At 40.7% G+C, this 19,855-nt stretch overlaps 1 protein-coding gene across 1 annotated transcript; it reads left to right on the forward strand.

Moving 5' to 3' along the window:
- The first annotated feature begins 951 nt into the window (after window positions 1–951).
- Window positions 952–18,718, forward strand: LOC128473913 (piwi-like protein 1). The gene is made up of 21 exons (XM_053456136.1): window positions 952–1,036; window positions 1,675–1,755; window positions 2,813–3,062; window positions 3,225–3,350; window positions 4,678–4,889; window positions 4,974–5,095; window positions 5,476–5,556; window positions 5,800–5,997; window positions 6,296–6,407; window positions 7,042–7,162; window positions 9,570–9,687; window positions 12,456–12,570; window positions 12,803–12,990; window positions 13,421–13,493; window positions 13,580–13,780; window positions 14,601–14,704; window positions 14,968–15,038; window positions 15,899–16,052; window positions 17,630–17,755; window positions 18,377–18,524; window positions 18,602–18,718. The coding sequence occupies exons 2-21, from the start codon at window positions 1,684–1,686 to the stop codon at window positions 18,716–18,718; spliced, it is 2,709 nt and encodes a 902-aa protein (XP_053312111.1). The 5' UTR covers window positions 952–1,036; window positions 1,675–1,683.
- The last annotated feature ends 1,137 nt before the right edge of the window (window positions 18,719–19,855 follow it).

The raw sequence follows: 19,855 nt of genomic DNA on the forward strand, positions 1-19,855 counted from the left end.
ACTCGCAGGAAGTGCCCTAAAGCTTAACTTTAATATGTTAAAACCTGTGGTAACCATTTATCATTTAATGAGCCTTGGGAATAGTTTACCTGCACTAGCCCTTGTAATGGCCCGCTTCCTAGATGGCTAGCCCACTGTATGGCTTTGTACTGGGCATGGTCATGACTGGCTGCTAATATTTGCTTTTCTGTGACCTGGACTGTTAGAGAACTGGCCAAAAAAATAAATCAATTACATCTTTTCTCCTTACATTGCACTTTTTATTTTAATCAAAGCTGTTGGTTAATCCTCTTAGTTTGTTACAAATGTGGAAACATGTTTCCCTTTCTGACGCAACCATGACCTTATAATAATAAAAGTAAAAAAAAAAACCTTTCCTATTGGGACTAAAATATTATGTTAAGTTACTTGATGCATGGAATGGTTATTTGTTAGACTTGCACATAACAGGAGAGTTTAAGGTAAAGTTTTGGTCCTTGGGGGTGTATTCACTAAAAGGAGAGTTGACTTTACTCTTAACCCCCAACCCCGGTGAGCTTTTGTTGCAGTGAGCGATTTGCGTGAACTTCACCGTCAGGCTCACCAATTGATGGTGAATGAAGTCTTTGTGGACATCTTGCCACTAGAAGTTATGAGGCCCAGTAGTAATGTAGTTGGGACCTGTTTCTGAGCATTTCTGTATCAAACTATAATATAGTTTGAATTGACAAGAGCTGTCCTGGAGTCTGGCAAGTGTGACTATGCATTCTGGACTTTGCCTATCTGTTCCATGTGTTATGTCTGAGTTTTTATAGCAGAAAAGGGGCAGACGAGAATAGGTCTTATCTGCTGGGACATTCTATGTTTCTGCGTGATGAACCAGATATGATTCCGACCTCTACATTGCTTTAACACAGTGCCTCGCTCAACCTCCTATCCTGAACTTATCTACCTTCTCCTGTACTTAGGCTTCCGAAACTAATCGGATTCAAAGAAAAGAAGCAATTACTTAGCAGTGAGAAATCACGGAAATCCTGAGAACAGGAAGTTAAGATCTGTAAGTATCTAATAACATGCATGCTGCTTATTTCAAACTATCACCTCTATTACTTGGCTAGATGATGTAAACTGAACATTAAATGGTATACATGTGGAATACAGGGATCTATTTAACATATATCTCTTAAAAATGTGATCTGACAGATTTGCTTTGGGTACATCATCCAGCATCATTGGATCCCAGTCTCTTCCTTGGCACATGCAATTCTACTGTATACAGTAGGTTGCTTGTATGTAGGCATGGCAAGATGGGCAGGGTTCTGATTTGTACCCCCACTAACCTTTGGTAATGTGTTATGAATGCTGAGCATTTTGTGTGAGAAATTAAAACTTGTTTGAGTCTATCCCTACAGCATTTATAACCGTTCAACTATTTCATCTCTTTACCTTCGTACTAAGTACTGCATCCTAAAAAAAAAACTGCCTCACAACTGATTTTTTTTCCCCCTGCCAATATGCTGGAAAGAAGGAATTCTGTTCTGTCAGTGACAGTCCCCAAAGGGGTGTCCAGTAAAACAAAATGTGGATATATAGTGTTTATTATAGTAACATTACATTCATTAGCTGCCATTCTTGTGTACCTACACGTCTCTGAAAAAGGTATTCAAATATTAATAAATGTTTGGTCTCTTGCAGAGGTAAAAAATGACGGGAAGAGCTCGTGCAAGGGCCCGCGGAAGAGCTCGTGGTCAGGAACCAACACTTCCACCTGGACAGGTCCTGACATGACACCATGCAAATCATTTAATCCTCTTTTTAAAGCTATTTAGTGATATTGACATTAGATATGGAGAAAATGTATGTATGTGTGTGAAATTTTTTCATCAATTAACCCCTTAATGACAAAGCCCGTACATGTACGGGCTCAAAATGCATTGTTTTCAATGGGATTAGGGACCGCCCATTGTCCTTAAGGGGTTAATCTAATTGGAAGTGCTCATAATTTGTGTTGCAACAGTGTCCAAGTATATATATTTACATGTGTTTAAACGCTGGAAGTTACATTTAAGTTGTATTTCAATACATGTAAGACTTTAATGTATTCACACAGCGGGGTCACATGACCCCACAGAGAAACTAAAAGCTGCAAGAGAGGCAAGGAGGGTATGGGCAGGAGGGGGGTATGTAGGTTTTTGAGCATGAATGTCTATGGGTAAGTGTATGTGGGTGTGTGGGCACAGTGTTTGAAAGTTTGTGTGTGGGAATGTGTGTAATTGGTGTGAGGTGCAGTGTGTTAGCATGAGTGTTCACGTGTTTGTATTAGCTTGGATGTTTGTGTGTATGAATGTGTATATATATGAGTGTGGGGGGAGTGTTTATTAGATTGAATGTGTACAAGTGTGTCAGTGGCGTTAGGATGGCACCCACTAGCTGCTTGGGGTGATGCTGCGGGACATATTGCTTAATGATGGGGGGATCACGGGGCAATTTTTTTTTTATAATTGTACCTCCTTTAACATTGGGGTTTGTGGAACTCATTACCTTGGTGCCACTAATCTTGTTAATTGGGACATACTTTGAATGGTTGGGTTTGAACTGCGCATCAGAATAAGATCTTACATGTGCTGCAAATGGTTTTGAACACCTCTATTGATGTGGATGCAGAGCTCCTAAAACATTTTGTTGCGCAAAATACATGGTGGTCTTGGAGTAGTCTTTGATAGACTTTTGAGAAAAATGAATTTAGCATTTTTAATTAGATTTTTTCTATAATAGTTGTTTAGATCTAGTATTGTAATTAAATTATTATGAAACTTTATTAATTCATATCCAGGGGCAAAGACCTTCCCAGACGCCACAGGGTCCTGGGCGTCCAACAGTGGCACCAGAGCTTGGCCCTCCACCTCAAGCATCATGGGCAGGGCGTCCAGGGCAAGGACCTGGTCCTGCACGACCTCCACAAAGACAAGAGCCATTCCGTCCACCACAGGCGCCAGTTGAGAGACCACCACCAGGGGAGCCAGAATTTGTCGGACGTGGACGTCAGAGGGGAATTCCTGCTGCTGCAAGGCCGTCGGCAGAAGGTAAAACAAGGTTCTAGCAAAAGCACAAGCTAGCGTTTTGTCTGTAGTAAGTGTCCTGAAACGAGGTAAGCTACACATCTTTAAAAATCAAATCTAGGTTTTGTTCAGAAATGTTTAAAAAGATGCTTATAGCTTGTATTCAATATGAAATATGCTTGGTAGTATTGCAGATCTCTGCTGGCTTTCAAGATATATCCCTTGGTGAACGTGGTGGCCGTAGACGAGACTTTCATGATCTTGGTGTAAATACTAGACAGACCATAGAGCATGTTAAACAGTCTAAAACAGGTAATTACAATACAATATCATTTTTTTTCAAAGATATATATGATCGATCTACTCACCTACAGTATGCGAGACATGACCCCTAGAGGGCCACTCTAGGCATTGTGCTTCATATCCTGTATCTTATGCTTTCTGTCAGCTGTGTGCAGTACAATGTTCTCATGTAAGACGTGCATTCATTTAATGCTTTTATTTAAGACTTGACATACTTTCTCTTAAAAAAGTTATTTGAAATCAAGATGTTGGCTATCCAACTGCTCTACATGAAAACATTGTTGGACCAATGCTACTCAGAGAAACGATATCTTTTGGTTGTCTGATGCCATCAGGACACACAAGCATGCAGCTCACTTACAGCTGCCTTAACTTAGCCAATCTCTGTGTGTAGCCATTCATTGACTTTGGTTTAGTTGAGTAAGTTTCTGCTGCACTCAGTGAATTATGCATTATACAGTGCTAGCTCAGACCTTGTTGGAAAAACTTGCTAGTGATGACTACATACATTAATAGTGAAATGAAAGTACAGTGCTATGAAAGAATTTGCTGATTTGCCACACTTAAATGTTTCAGATCATCTGACTGATTTTAATGGGAGGGCCTCCCATTGATATGCCAGAATTTCATAAATTCTCATCATGGTTGGAGCCCCAGAGCCTTAGAGATTGCTTTGTTACCCCTTCCAGACTGATAGGTATCAACGACTGTTTCTCATCGGTTCTTTTTCCTTAGATCGAGGCATGATGAGAACTGCTTTGAGACCTTTTAGCAGACTTCACTTTGCAAAACAGTGTCTATTTAATTAATGTTTAGATTCACAGGGCTGCGTGTATCTAGAGAAATTGAACCCAATTATGGTAACAAATGAGGCAGATCATTTTCGCTTTACATGTGAAATTTTACTTGCGTTATCTTTGTCTAATATTAAAAGGTTTGATCATCTGAAACATTTGAATGTGGCATATATGCAAAAATAGATATTGGGAAGGGGCAGATACTTTTTTTTACAGCATTGTATACTCCACTGTCATGTTAATGGTATGATGTGAATTAATTCAATGTTCCGTGCAATAAACACTGGTAAATTGCTTCTTCCTAAGTTGTCATGCCCACAGGTCTTTACAGAGTCATGGTAATTAGGTTCAATCTAAGGGCACAACAATAGTCTATAGGGGCCCTCATGATCCGTCAAAATGTTGGTCTCGACTCTTGATACCTGATTCTTGCGAAATATTCACCTAGTGTTTCTATTCATGTTTGGTACACATGTTGATATGGTCAGATCTGTGGCAAGAACCTTTTACATGTCAATTACTTTATTATTTTTTGATAGGTGTCTCTGGGAGTACGATTCAGCTGAGTACAAACCACATTAAATTGGTATCTCGCCCTCAGTGGGTTTTGTTTCAGTATCATATTGATTACAACCCGCCAATGGAGTCAATTCGCTTGAGAAGTGCTTTGCTGTACCAACATGAGGAGTTAATAGGCAAAGCACGCGCGTTTGACGGAACAATATTATTTTTGCCAAAAAGACTTAACAAGGTAACATTATATATATGAAGATGGCCATGATGAATGAATTGATTTTCAATATCCCATTTTCATTATTTTTAAATTATTTTGAAGGTTACTGAGGTGTTCAGTCAAACCAGGAATGGAGAAAATGTGAAAATTACAATTACTTTAACAAACGAATTGCCACCTACTTCACCTACATGCTTTCATTTCTACAATATTATTTTCAAAAGGTAAGCAAATGTTACCAATTCTGGATGTTTAACTTTTGAATGCCTGGGCTGTGATTCTTTGCACTGTGAACATTAGGAAGCCTTGTAAATGCAGAACTAGAGATTCTGCAATGAAGGCAGCCCTCTAGCTCTTATGGGTCACTTGCACATCTAGCTTCACGGTAGATGAATGATTCTCTAATTCTAGATGTAGAAGTTCTGTTTAAGTTCCAATCAACCTATTGTGCACTATTCTGTGTTCATATATTGCATACAGAGCCTTCCTTTCTTTACTTTGTGGTTCATGTTTTATGTGGTACTTGCAGTTTTGTGCATTGTAAAGTTGATATACTTTTGTTAAATCATGCATATTTATCCATCTTAATTTACTCTTCACCCAGACTTCTCAAGATGATGAACATGAAACAGATTGGGCGTAATTACTACAATGCGAGTGATCCAATTGAGATAAAGAAACACAAGTATGTACTCTATATGCAACATAACCATTGCTTTGTACAGCAGTATATTCATTGTGGGTTTACTGCAGTCTTCAACACTGCCTTCTGATTGTGGCTTGTTTCTAGGTGACTGTCTTTATTATTGCAGAGTTTTTTTTTACTTGTGTGCTTATCCTTAGTTTGCATTATATCTTCCACACCAATGCTTCAAGTACTGAAATATTGGCATCTGAAATATTGATGCCACTCAATTTTCTTTTGCAGCTTAATTATATGGCCGGGATTCGCAACTTCTATTCTACAGTATGAGACTAGCATTATGTTGTGTATAGACGTGAGCCACAAAGTCCTAAGAGATGAAACTGTTCATGATCTGATGTCCAATATCTACGCTACGCAAGGAGGACAATATTTCAGAGATATCTGCACAAAAGAACTAATTGGGCAAATAGTTCTTACTAAGTAAGCTTTTCTAAGGACTATAACTTTAGCATAATTAAAATTTTCATTTAAATTTGGTACAACAAATGTTGCTGTTACATCTCAAGTTCTCAACTAAAACTGAACGAGGCTTGCTATAGAGCCAGCTGGTAAAGGACAAGTGAGATCATTAACTTGATGTGTTTTCAACCCATTAGCTCTAGTTTTCTCACGGAAATAGTCCAAAGCATATTTTTTTCACCTTGTCGACAGTGTCTCTTTACCCTACCTGTTTCTGGTGGCTTAGGTTTATTAGCCTAATCATGTTTGCATTCTGCAGGTACAACAACAGGACTTATCGCATTGATGAGATCTGCTGGAATATGACCCCGTTGTCAACATTTAAGAAATATGATGGCACCGAGATAAGCTTCGTAGATTATTATCAATCGGTATGATCCTCATCGCTTAATCCTTAACTAAAAGGAAATTGACTATTACATAAGAATTTTCTGTGTTCAGTATGACATTAAACAAAGTATAATTGTGACCATGTAATACTTCAAATGCATGTTCCATTGTTTTTTTTTTTGAGTTCTTCAAATAATTTCCTTTACTGGGGACGCACCCATATATCGGTGGCTGAAATATATCGTCTGAAAAGGTCATTATCGACAAAATGCAGAATAAAAAAAAAAACGGCTGAAAATAATCGTCCGCAGTGCCCCTGCAGAGCCCCTGCTGGGAATGAATATCTGTGAATTATTAGTATCTGAATGAGTATATGAATGAGTGAATGTGAATGAGTAAAAGCTTAAATGGGTAAGTGTGTGGGGATGAAATAGCATGGCATGATAGAAGTGTGATATTTTGGTGTGGTTTGGTTGCTTTTTTTTTTTTTTTTTTTTTTTTATAAGGCGGGGGGGGTCATTTTCGGTTTCGGCCAAGCGAATCCTGAGTTTTAGGTTTTGGTCCTATCATTGTACTTTTGCTAAATATTGCTTAAATCATGCACAAGTTTCATCATTGATTATGTGGGGAAAATAGTAATAGTTTTGTATTCCACTTTCTTTGTTTTGTATGTAGCAACATAACAAAACCATCAGAGACTTGAAGCAGGTCCTGCTTGCCAACATCCCAAGAAAATCAAAACCCGGAGAAACAACTGGCCCGCTTATTCTGGTCCCAGAGTTGTGTCACCTAACAGGTAACCTGTTCATGGTATGATTCAGTCTCCGGCCGCTGTTATCCACACTGAATTAATCCCAATACATCGGTTTCCCGCTGTTTTCTGTAGGCAGCACTGATAAGAGTGTAAGGCAGAGAGAAGCATTTAGATTTATGCCCCAATTGGGCATAAAACTTTCACCGGCCCTCTTCTTGCCAGCTTTGTGAACCTCTTGCCCATTTTGGATACTAGCTGCCTGTATGTTCTAGTGGCAGTATCCTCTCAAGCATGTAGCCCTTCAAACATTTTTCTGCCGGTGTGGCCATGCACCGCAGCGGTTAGCTACTTGCTGGCAATGATGATGCTCATGCACATTGCAGCTATTTTAATGTCAGACAAAGCCATTGCCTATGGAACTCTGCCGTATATTGTTTATTGGCCTGTGGCCTCTGGTGCCTAATGTTTTGTGCCTGTACCCAAGTAAGCAGCAGCAGTTTTTTTTTCCTCTCTGTGTAGGGTTAGCTCCTTGAACAGGACAAGAACTGCAGAATCCCTCCCCCCAAATTATAGGCAAACAATAGTTATCTCTTATCCTATCCTACAGGATTGTAGCAAACAGCAACCAGCCTAGTGTTTTTTTTTATTTTTTTATTTTACGTTCTTTCATATTTTCTTTTGTTTAGTTATTTTAGTTTGAATTTGGTTTTCTGGCACCACCTGCGATTCATTCGTATTACAGCTCCATTATTGTCTTTTGGAACATAAGCTCCGGAATTTATTCTCAATAGCAAACTTAACTGGTGGAAAGTTGCACCCAGGGGAAGTTGTAGCATTAGGATTACAGAAAAAAAGATAATGCTGCCTCTACCTGCCCAATGGATATAAATCCCCTGAATGCAGACTATTCAGCTCTTCCTTGTCTTGATGGAAGAAGGTCAAATAATTTTGTCTTAATTTTTGTTTATTTCTAGTTAGCTTTAAGCCTTTATTCTTAGAAGAAGCTGGAATGGTGTCCCACTTCCCCAAGCTGTTAGAGTTTTACACTTGGCAGTCTGTTCAATGACTTGATCTATAATCCACTTTTTTAGCCATCTTATTCAGATATATATATATTTTTTTTTCCCCTGAGGCTCAGTGCCTTCATGGGGGTCAAAAAAAGTGAATGCCTTAAAACCATTGGAAGTGTTTTATTTATTTAAAGGATTTGGCTACCTCTGAGGTGTCCCAATTCTCAGTAGCACCTAACCTATTTTAATGGTGCTTATCAAACCCATAATTGAAAATTTTTTGATCTTCTAATTTAAAGTGGCTTACATGGAAGACCATATTCCGTTGCCTTGGCCTATCTCATTCAGGGAGTGAGGTTCTTTCCGATAAGCCTCTGATTTTCCATTCAAACAAAACATTACCTTTCTTGCCTAAGGTTGTACCCGATTTCGATATCAGCCATGCTCTTTAGAATAGCGAGTGATTTTTTTTTTTTTTTTAGCTACTGATTTTAACAGCGCTACCCAAGCTGTCTCTGTGTAAATAAATGTAATGTAAAATGTGGTCGTGTTACATTTTATGTGGAAATGTGCCGGGGTCCACCGTTTACTTCCTTGATCATTGCTTCTAGTCTTCTGTTACACAGCTTTAATGTTTGTACATCAAATGGTACATTTTCTGGCCAAACCACTGAATCATTCTTCCTAGGTCCTCTTGAGAAAACGGCAAATTACTTACTAGTAATTTTCTCATAGACCCTCTGTTGGTTTTCTTTTAGTGCAAATTAAATCCCTGCTGCACAATGGAAAAATTACCCCTAAAATAAATTCACTCTTTAGCCTATTGCTGAATGAATTTATGACCAGCTTTTCCCAAATCTCCACATGGCAGACCATGGCTGTATCTTCATTATTTGACACCAGTCTGGGTCTTAAACACTGTTCTCTGTAATCTGAATTACAGAAATGCCTCTTAATAAAAACCACTTTTCTTCTAGCAAATGTAGTCACAAGGGTATGAGCGATTTATATGGCCCTTTCTATAAATCTTTTCTTCCATTAAGACAAATGTGTGCACCGGTGTCCTCTTGCATTTTTTTTTTGATAAATTCTGCACTGCCACTGTGAAGATCAGTAGATTTTAGCAATGGTCATACGGAGAACTCTGTTAATCTGTCAGTCGGGCATGGCAGATGGCATTGTTTGGATTCTGGTTGAGGTATTAGGAGGGAAGATTGAATGCGTTTTTTGGAATAGGTGGGTTTTCAGTGAGTTTTTCAAATTACAGTAGGTGGGATAAAGTCTGTCCCTCAATCTTTTGTGATTCCATCTGGAAGAGGCCTATGAGGCCCTTTGTGATTCTACTTTTTTGTTTGTCACAATAAGACATATTACATTTAACTACATTTTTTGATATATCAATTTTCTCGCATCTAACTTTTCAATTTTCCTTTTAAAAGGTTTAACTGATAGGATGAGGAGTGATTTTACCGTGATGAGAGATCTGGCTGTTCACACTCGATTACCACCTGATCAAAGAGAAAAGCAAGTGGGACGATTCCTAGACTACATTCACAAGTAAGTAACCCCATTAACACCGCTTACAAGACCAAAGTACCGTATTTGCTCAATTATAAGACGAGGTTTTTTCAGAGTAAATGCTCTGAAAAATACCCCTCGTCTTCTAATCGGGGTCGTCTTCTAATCAGACCTCAAATAGAGGTCTGATTAGGAGACTAAGATCCAGATCCCCCGCACCGCTGCAGGGGACCTGGATCCTCCTGTCTCACCCCCCCCCCCCACACACACACACTTACCGGTGCTTCCTGCTGTGTTGCCGGGGCAGCGGGTTGACGTCTACGCGATTCGCGTAGACAACGTCCGCTGCAGCCGGAAGGAGGTGTGGCTAGCAGCGGGGGTTGTCTGCGTCCGTCGCGTAGACCTTCCCCGACTGTCAGAGATCAGAGCTCCCCGCACCGGTGCGGGGAACTCTGATCTCTGACAGCCGGGGAAAGTATACGCGACTGACGCATACAAACCCCCGCTGCCAACTCCACCTCCTTCCGGCTGCAGCGGAAGGCGACGTCAACCCGCTGCCCCGGCTGGAAGCACCGGTAAGAGAGAGGTGAGAGAGTGTGTGTGTGTGTTTGTGTTAGTTAAATGGGGGTATAGGGTGTGTGTGTGTTAAATGGGGGCATAGGGCATTTCTGGAGTGGCGTTAAGGGGGCATTTAATAGAGCACTCTGCCTCCTGAAATGCCTTATACCTCCCTATATGGCACTCTGCACCATAATATGCCTTTTAACCCCCTAAATGCCAGAGTGGCATATAGGGGTATAAGGCATTTCTGGAGGCAGAGTGCTCTATATAATGCCTTTTAACTCCCTTAATGCCACTCTGCCTCCTGAAATGCCTTATACCTCCCTATATGCCACTCTGTCCCATAATATGCATTTTAACCCCCTAAATGCCAGAATGGGATATAGGGGTATAAGGCATTTCTGGATTTTTCTCAATCATAGCCTTTATTAAAAAAAATAGTTTACATGAATTAGGGCTGAAACAACGAATCGATAAAATCGATAATAATCGATAACGGAAATCGTTGTCGACGATTTCCGTTATCGATTAATCGAGTGATCGATTCGTTGTTGGAGCACTCGGCTCCTTTTACTTACCTCCGCGAGCGTTCCCCGCTTCTGCTACACGCTCTGCAGTCTCCGCCTTCTAGCTACGTGACGGATGTGACGCGTTCCGGAGGTAAGTATTCTTCATGTCTATGTGCACAGATCGCACAGAGCGAATCGCTCTGTGCGAGTGGCTCTGTGCGATCCGTGCACATAGACATGAAGAATACTTACCTCCGGAACGCGTCACATCCGTCACGTAGCTAGAAGGCGGAGACTGCAGAGCGTGTAGCACAAGCGGTTCGCTCTGTGCGAGTGGCTCCATTCGCACAGAGCGGTTCGCTCTGTGCGAGTGGCTCCATTCGCACAGAGCGGTTCGCTCTGTGCGAGTGGCTCCATTCGCACACAGCGGTTCGCGGGGGTGGGGGTCCACGGTGGGGTGGGGGTGGGGTTTCAGGGGATGCAGGGTGTGAGTGTGGGTGCAGGGCAGAGTGGGGGTGGGGGTGCAGGGCAGAGTGGGGGTGGGGGGTGCAGGGCAGAGTGGGGGTGGGGGGTGCAGGGCAGGAGACTGGGTGCAGGGCAGAGTGGGGGTGGGGATGCAGGGTGTGAGTGTGGGTGCAGGGCAGAGTGGGAGACTGGGTGCAGGGCAGAGTGGGGGTGGGGATGCAGGGCAGGGTGTGAGTGTGGGTGCAGGGCAGAGTGGGTGCAGGGCAGAGTGTGAGTGTGGGGGCAGGGCAGAATGTGGGGGCAGGGCTGGGTGCAGGGCAGAGTTGGAGACTGGGTGCAGGGGCACAGTGCAAAGTGCTGGGTGCAAAGTGCCAGTGCTGGGTACAAAGTGCCAGGGCTGGGTGCAAAGTGCAAAGTGCTGGTGCAAAGTGCTGGGTGCAAAGTGCTTGCTGGGTGCAAAGTGCCAGGGCTGGGGCAAAGTGCTGGGTGCAAAGTGCCAGGGCTGGGGCAAAGTGCTGGGTGCAAAGTGCTGAGTGCTGGGTACAAAGTGCTGGGTGCAAAGTGCCAGGGCTGGGTGCAAAGTGCTGAGTGCTGGGTGCAAAGTGCTTGCTGGGTGCAAAGTGCCAGGGCTGGGGCAAAGTGCTGGGTGCAAAGTTCTGGGGCAAAGTGCTGGGTGCAAAGTGCCAGGGCTGGGGCAAAGTTTCTTGAACAGTAATAGTCCACCTCTTTTCAGAATGTTTGGGGTTATTTTGTTTCATAAATATTGTGTTTGGGTTCTTGTACTTTGAAAATATTGTTTTTTATTACATCATAACAAAATAAGAATGTTAATGTAAATTTTAAGTTGTTTTTTAACATCCAGTTCATTAAATTATTTTAAATAAACGAAAAATTTGCATATTGTTTTTTTTTATCCGATTAATCGATTAATCGAAAAAATAATCGGCCAACTAATCGATTATTAAAATAATCGTTAGTTGCAGCCCTAACATGAATTAACATTTACTGGTAAAACTTTTTTCCTTTGGGGTCGTCTTATATTCAGGCTTTTTCTTTTTTTCCTAAGTTAATATTCAGATTTTGGGGGGTCGTCTTATAATCAGGGTCGTCTTATAATCGAGCAAATACGGTATATTTAACAACTTTAAACTTTTGTTGCAGACAACTTATTTGGCTAAACATCTTTTTGTGCAATTTCATCTTCTTGTGTCTAAAGCTGATCAGAAGATTATTTTGTAGCGTTTATAAGCTTTATTTGTTTTCTCTCCTCAGGGATGAAGCTGTTCAAAAGGAGCTTCGAGACTGGGGTCTAAACTTTGACAACAGACTCCTGCAGTTCACTGGTAGAGTAGCTCCAGCAGAAAAGATTCTGCAAGCTGGAAGAACTGTACGTGAAGTATTTTATTTACATTGACTGAGTACCGTGTGTTAAAGGTGCTGTTCATCATCTGTCCCAGCTTTGGTGGCATATAAACTACACAAACAATTACAGAAAAATGTTACACGATTAAAGAACTATTTGTTATAACGTTTGAACACTCAGGAGAACTGGGAATGATATTTGTTGTATGATAAGCTAAGTTTATTTTTTGGGGGCTTGTTTTCTTCTCCCATTTTAGGCTGAATACAATCCACAGTTTGCAGACTGGTCAAGAGAGTTGAGAGGGCAAACGCTGATCAGCGTGAAGCATTTAGACAACTGGATTCTGTTGTACACACGAAGGAACTACGATGCTGCAAATACACTTCTACAAAACTTGTTTAAAGTGAATCAGCAAATGGGAATTAGAATGAACAAAGCCATGATGTAAGACGTTTTTGCGTTGATACATGATTGCTGTACATTAACCTACGAGTGCTGATAATGCATGTGATACATGGTTCGCAAGCTTCTCAGGAGGCCAGCCATGTTAATCGTATTGCATGCTGGTTACCGTGAAAGCAAAGTTAGAAAGCAAAGAGATAGCTTCACGGTGACCACCAGATCTTGCGATCCCTGCGTACATATGTGTAGGATTGGCTGTCTGGTATTTCATTGCATTTCTTTATTATAACCTCCATTACATGTCTTCCCTGTGATATGGTTTTGTATTGTCACCTTGCTTGGTGTGCCGTCTACATGCATGCAATCCCCTACTTATTACTTGGTTTGGTATTTAAAGGAAAATGAATTGATGCTTTTTTTAATATACATATTGTTAGTCTTTCTGAAATTCCGAATTTTTTTTTTCCTGTAGGGTTGAGGTAGATGACACTGCAAACGCATATGTAAGGGCTATGCAACAAAACGTAACGCCCAACACACAGATGGTATGTACAGCAAGAAGATTTTCAGGCCACTCTGTGTTAATGTCTTCTTCAAATAACTATGCAGTTTTCTTTTCCCCAATATGCAGGTGGTTTGCATTTTGTCCAGTAATCACAAGGGTAAATACGATACCATCAAGAAGTACCTGTGTACGGACATCCCCACTCCGAGCCAGTGTGTGATTGCGAGGACTCTGAGCAAACCCCAAACGGTTTTGTCTGTTGCTTCCAAGATTGCTTTGCAGATTAATTGTAAAATGGGAGGAGAACTCTGGAGCGTGGAAATACCGGTGAGTATGATTATCCGGCTCGGGACTTCTACGGATCTGGTCAAATATGTTGGATACTACATGGCCGGTGCTCACGTGCAAAGGGGTCTAAGACTTAATGAAATATATTGAATCCTGTTAGAGAAACCTTTATTGAAACATTATTTCAATCATTTCCCACTGATTCAAATATTAGTAGTAAAAGTTCCAATGAATCCTGGTGACCACAAATCTTATCTGCTTGATTCAATGTCATGTCTAGCATTTTGAGCTTTCTTATAATGGTCTGGAATGCACTTCCCACCCCATTTAATCAATAAGACATTACGTTCAATTTATTTGTACCGGCGAGCTGAAGTTTTAATAAATCATCCTTTGTCAATGCCGTCATTTAATTGGTCATGGAATCTGCCCCTGAATCTTTTCACATTACCTGTGCTTACGCTTTTTTTGGTGCAGCATAACACATGAGCGTTTTGTGAATTATTTTTTTTTGCGTCCATATTTAACAATTTTTAATTAGTGTCACAAAGGGTATCTCTACGGCACATTTTTGGGTCTTAGAGGGAAAAAAAAAACCATGTAATGTCTTAAAAACCTTCCGTGCTTTCATGTTTTATCTTGGCATGTTTTGTTTTTTATTATGTATATAAGTTTAAGACTACAGTTTACAGATGTGGGTTTTATATAGTTCTAGAAAAAAATCTTTTTGCCATTGGTATTATTTTTTTTTCCTTTTTTTTTCTTTTAAATTGCTCAAACAAATACCGGAAACTCAATGCTCCAGTGAATTAATTTGCTCTTTCGAATTCGTTTTCTCTTAAAAAAAAATATTTTTCAGCTTCAAGACATGATGATTATTGGCATTGATTGCTATCACGATACCTTATCTGGGAGAAGATCGATTGCTGGATTTGTTGCCAGTATGAACAAAGGCTTGACACGGTAATACATGATCTACACGTCTGTGCGTCAGATGTAATTATAGGTAGGGTAGGAAATGGGAAACTTTATTTAGTACATAGAGCCAACTTACTCTCATTATTGGCAGTACTGTGGTGCAAACCTTTGTATCTTCCATAAAAAGTCAGTTTATCTCATTGTTTAAATGCAAATTGCTAATCGGCTAAAGCGCAAGGTGATATTTTCATCTAGTAGTTGCTGTTGCAGTGCATTTATGAACTCTAGCTTTTTCTTTCCTCTCTAAGTTGGTTTTCTCGCTGCATTGTGCAAGACCAAAAGCAAGAGATTGTGGATGGCCTGAAAGTCTGTATGTTAGGTAATATTTTCATCTTATATTCTGTTAGCTGCGTTATCCACCATGACACAATTATACTTTACACATTGTTGAGAAGAAAATGTATGCATTCCTTAGGATTAGTGGGTAAACTATTGGTGTGGGGCAGATCCCACTCCTTTAATTGCTTTTTTGGGGGGCTTTGCAACTCCCTGTGACTCTAGAATAAGAGCATGACCAGCATAGTTGGAAGTGACACTTAGTTATAAAATGCATGCCGAGTGTGTTCCCAGAGCGTTGCACAATGAAGAAGACGGTGTCCCTGACAGGCATGCTAAAAATATGTATCCTTTAGACCACCGCAATGTTAACTCCACATGACAAGTGTCTCTTATGCGAGTATAGGTTTAGTTGACATATTGCAAAAAGAAATTTTAGATGTAGGTGAGCTAAGGACAGATTATTTCATATCGGGATTAACTACGTCTTTTAAAGGACTAACCTAACAGTTTGTTCTGTGACGCTTATACATCGTGCTTCATTAATATGCCTGAGATATACTTTAGAAATGTAACGATGCATTATGGGGGACTCGCTAACTTATCCCTGCGCATCTCCAGTGTGTCATTTAGCGTGTAAGCTTTCTGACACCAATGGAGCCACCCGTATATGTATGAAAATGCGTTCTCTGGATACGCTGCCAACCAAATTTAGTGGGTTTAGTTGAGGATTTTTAGTTGACTTCAGGTAATTATGATTTAAAATCTTGGGAGCCGCATTTTTAATTCTCCTGCCCTGAGCAAACCTTGCAGGTAAATTGTCCTAACTGGCTCTTAATGTTACCTGTGTACCTTTTTCATATTTTAACACTTCCTAATGTTTCACAAAATATGTCCTCAAAGCTTGTTTACGTGCCTGGGCCAGCTGCAACAAGAATTTGCCAAGTCGTATCCTAATCTACCGGGATGGAGTTGGAGACGGTCAGCTGAAAATATTGGTTAATTATGAGATTCCCCAGTTTATGGATTGCATAAGGTCCGCGGAACAAAACTACAAGTAAGAGGTCAATAAAATGTCGTGTAGTGACACACAATGCAAATATCAACTTCCATTCCTTCTGTGATAAAACAAAGCCAAAATCAGATTATTTTTTTTCCCTGAGTAAAGAGAATGGGCCGGTGAGGCCAACCTAATTTAATTGCTCCATCTAAACCTATGCATGACCGGTTTTAACCCTTTGCGGTCCTATATCGGGATATGAGACTAAATATTTTACCGCTTGTGGCCCAATGTTGGATTTACTAGTTGACCACTAGATGTCGCTATTATACAAATGAATATTTTACTGCTTGTGGTTCAATGTTGGATTTCCTAGCGACCACTAGATGTCGCTATTATGAGGAAGATTTAGCCAGATTATTAGTACAGAGTGATTCTGAACGTCATTTTAGCGATGAAGATTATAAAAGTTTCATACAATGAAAAGCTATTAACTAACACAATATATGGTTTTAGAATAGTAATAGAATCTGTTTCTAGATATGTTTGCGTTCTATAAAAAGCAGGACTTCATCCCTTGGGAACGAAACAACTAATTTGACTTCCAAATCTACCGGTCTTCCCCTGCTCTCTCCTTTTCTCATGTCTGTATTACCAACTGCTTGACTGCTATTTCTTCATGGGTGTCACAATCTTTCCTCCTTCCACCTAAATCCCAATACCTGAATTCTTTCACCATTAACATGACTGACCCCTACTAACTAGGCCCACTGCTGTGAAGGTCATCTTTGACTCAAACTTTGATCTCCTTCATCCCTCACATTCAGTTCCTTTGCCAGATCCTGCCACTGGTTCATTCCCTTATTTCCATCCTTGAATATTGCAACACTTACTTGTTGGTAATCCTCTCTCGGCCACTTACCTGCCACTGATGCAGCCCCCACGCTACCTCGTCCCTTTTTCTTGTACCTTTTGGTTTTCTTCATCCCATTCCCTCTAGATTGTAAGCTTGAAGAGTCGCCAAGAAAATGTAATGGTTCAATAAATTCTAAACATTGTCGCCTTTTGTCTCTAGGTGGCACCAAATTAAAAATTTTAAATAAAAAATGAAATTAAAAAATTAAAGAAACTTGTGTGTTTAAGCTGCCCTGATTCTAGAACAATACAGATATTGGCAAAGTTCAAAGGGTGATGCTATGGGAATGCCTCTCATTTTCTTTTTGGCGTTCAACCATGACCGTTCAATCGCTTGTGTGTTCACTGGATCTACGTAATTTTCTCGCTCGCCGTAAAATGGCTAAAAATGGCATTTACATTTCCATATGCAGGCCATTCGTCAGAATGAATCACTGAACCTGTTTCGCATTAGAGTGTTTGTCACGCTGTTGCACATAAAGCCGAGCCTTGCTTAAAAAAGCTAAATTGCCTTCTCTTCTGTGCAGATGTTTGTATAGAAATCATAACATCATAGCAGTGATAATTTTATACTGAACTTCTTACTGGTACTTGTGACAGAATTCATGGCAGTTCTAACGGAAGACCGGAGATTACCGTTAGACGGCACCCTCCAAAATCTGTTTGCTGTCACACACAAAGTATTTCTAGGTTTCTAAATAGAATGCTTTTCTTCCCAGTCCCAAACTGACCGTTATTGTGGTAAAGAAAAGAATCAATGCCAGATTCTTTGGGCATTTCGGTGACAGGCTCCAAAACCCACCTCCAGGGACAATTGTTGATGTTGAAGTCACCAGACCTGAATGGTATGTAATGGCAAGAATGTATTTGGCTAGTGAACTCTCTGCGTGTTATTTACCTGTGAACTGTGCTTCTGTATGTCGAAAATTCTGTTTTAGCCTCATCAATGCTCCTGTTTTTCCACGCCTAACACGGATCAAACATCTTGACCATTATTTTTGCATTATACAGGGCATACACAGCCTTTATTTGTAAGAATCGCCCCCAGGTTACCATCAGTGTCCAGTGAATGTTTTCATATAACCCAAACATAGTTTTTAAGATGCAGCAACCTTAAGGTATTCTTTATGCATTATGATGGCTGCATGGTCCATTTACATTTTTATGATGTCCTGCAGAATCCCCTTATATGTATAGGGGATATATATATTTGCCTGCCCCATAGCTATGTTCATACAGGAGATGCTTCTTCAGCTGAACGGATTCATGCATGTCAGCGGGCTTGTTCAGATGCAGACATTCAGACCATTCTGCGCATGTGTGAAAGGTGCTCCAGTTGATTTTGGCAGGAGAGCCACTGACTGGCTGCTGCAGACAGTTTTGATTAATGGCTTTCGTGATTTACCTTATAACTTTTTTGGTTAAAATGCTTCTGTAATCTTTATGTACATCTGCCTTTCATCTAGGTACGACTTCTTCATAATCAGCCAGTCTGTTCGAATTGGCACGGTCTCCCCAACTCACTACAATGTGGTTTATGACAGTGGGGCTTTAAAACCAGACCACATGCAAAGGCTAACCTACAAGCTGTGCCATCTTTACTATAACTGGCCTGTGAGTATCTGATTCTATATCAAGGTCAGATTGCTTACATATTCTATACATTAACTTTTCTTTTGTTTGTTTTGCAGGGGGTTATCAGAGTGCCTGCTCCTTGTCAATATGCACATAAACTCGCCTTCTTGGTGGGACAAAGCATTCACAGGGAGCCACATGTATCTTTGTCAAATCTCCTCTATTACTTATAGGTCTTGTGAAGAAAATGTTTTTGTTTCATTTAAAACCTTCCTTTTAGGGCTGTTAAATGCTTAGTTGAAGTTGAGTATAAACTATATTTGGTGAAAAATAATCACCACTAATTTATTTCTGTTTTTGTTTAGTGTTTTTGCAGTCCTCAAATGACTTTCCTTTGACGGTTAAGTATACAGTTGTTTTGTTTAAGGTGGCTGTCACCCAAAAATTAAATGTTGTTTTTTTTTTTGGCATAGAAGGCACTAATCTGTTGGCTATATAATATCAGAGGCATACCATAGTATTTTGAAAACTTTAAAAATGAGCAAGCGGGGAGAATAAATGCAGGTCTGCATAAGTCTGCAGAAAAGACAGGAAAGCTGTCATGTATCACATATGTGATATTTTAGAAGCAGGACTGCCACCTAAAAGTTTTATTTTTAAAAGACTAACCAACATACTAGAGGACTGCATTGGGATGCGGGACCTGTCCAAAAACTTGCTGCCTTCCCGTTGCTGCCACACAACGTCTCGTCTTTTGTTCCGCCCAGGAACCCAGCAGAGTCACGTGAATTTATCACACGTCACATGACTCTGCTCCGTTCTGGCTGGACAAGAGAGGAGACGCTGTGTGCGAGCGCTGCGAAGGCAGCCTTGCGGGAGTGCACGGGAAATCTGCAGTTCAGGTAAGGGAGCAGCGGGATTGACCACATATGTTGCGGGAGCGGGCGAGAGGGGAACACACGTTGCGTGAGCGGGCGGTAATGGTCAGAAATTCAGCAGGAGCGGGATTAAAAAAAACCCACGCAGGGTTCTACAACATACTAAAGGAGTATACCTCACCCTTACCTTAAAAACAACGCTCAGTGGCCTACCTGCATGGCCCCTACCTATTCAACTAAGAGTCAGGATATGTCGTTGCTGCGTTCCACTTCAGGATGTGCAGCGCTGGCATCAAGGCACAGTACTCCACACTGTAAGGGGGTAACCAACCCCTAAAGAGTGGTGCAGAGGCGCCTGATTTGCCCCTAATTTTTCAAGCATAATCAGCCTAAGCCAGAATTTACCATTAGGTAAGGGCTCCTTACATCTTTACTTTCTAAACCCTAGATGTATAATGTGTTGCTGCAATTTTTGTTTTACATTTAGCATAA

Source organism: Spea bombifrons, chromosome 2 (genome assembly GCF_027358695.1).
Source record: "Spea bombifrons isolate aSpeBom1 chromosome 2, aSpeBom1.2.pri, whole genome shotgun sequence".
Lineage (NCBI taxonomy): Eukaryota > Metazoa > Chordata > Amphibia > Anura > Pelobatidae > Spea > Spea bombifrons.

Coding starts and splice junctions, on each gene's coding strand:
- LOC128473913 (XM_053456136.1), top strand. CDS start 1,684: ATGACGGGAAGAGCTCGTGCAAGGGCCCGCGGAAGAGCTCGTGGTCAG. Junction 5,998..6,295: donor GGGCAAATAGTTCTTACTAA/GTAAGCTTTTCT, acceptor TGCATTCTGCAG/GTACAACAACAGGACTTATC. Junction 13,781..14,600: donor TCTGGAGCGTGGAAATACCG/GTGAGTATGATT, acceptor AATATTTTTCAG/CTTCAAGACATGATGATTAT.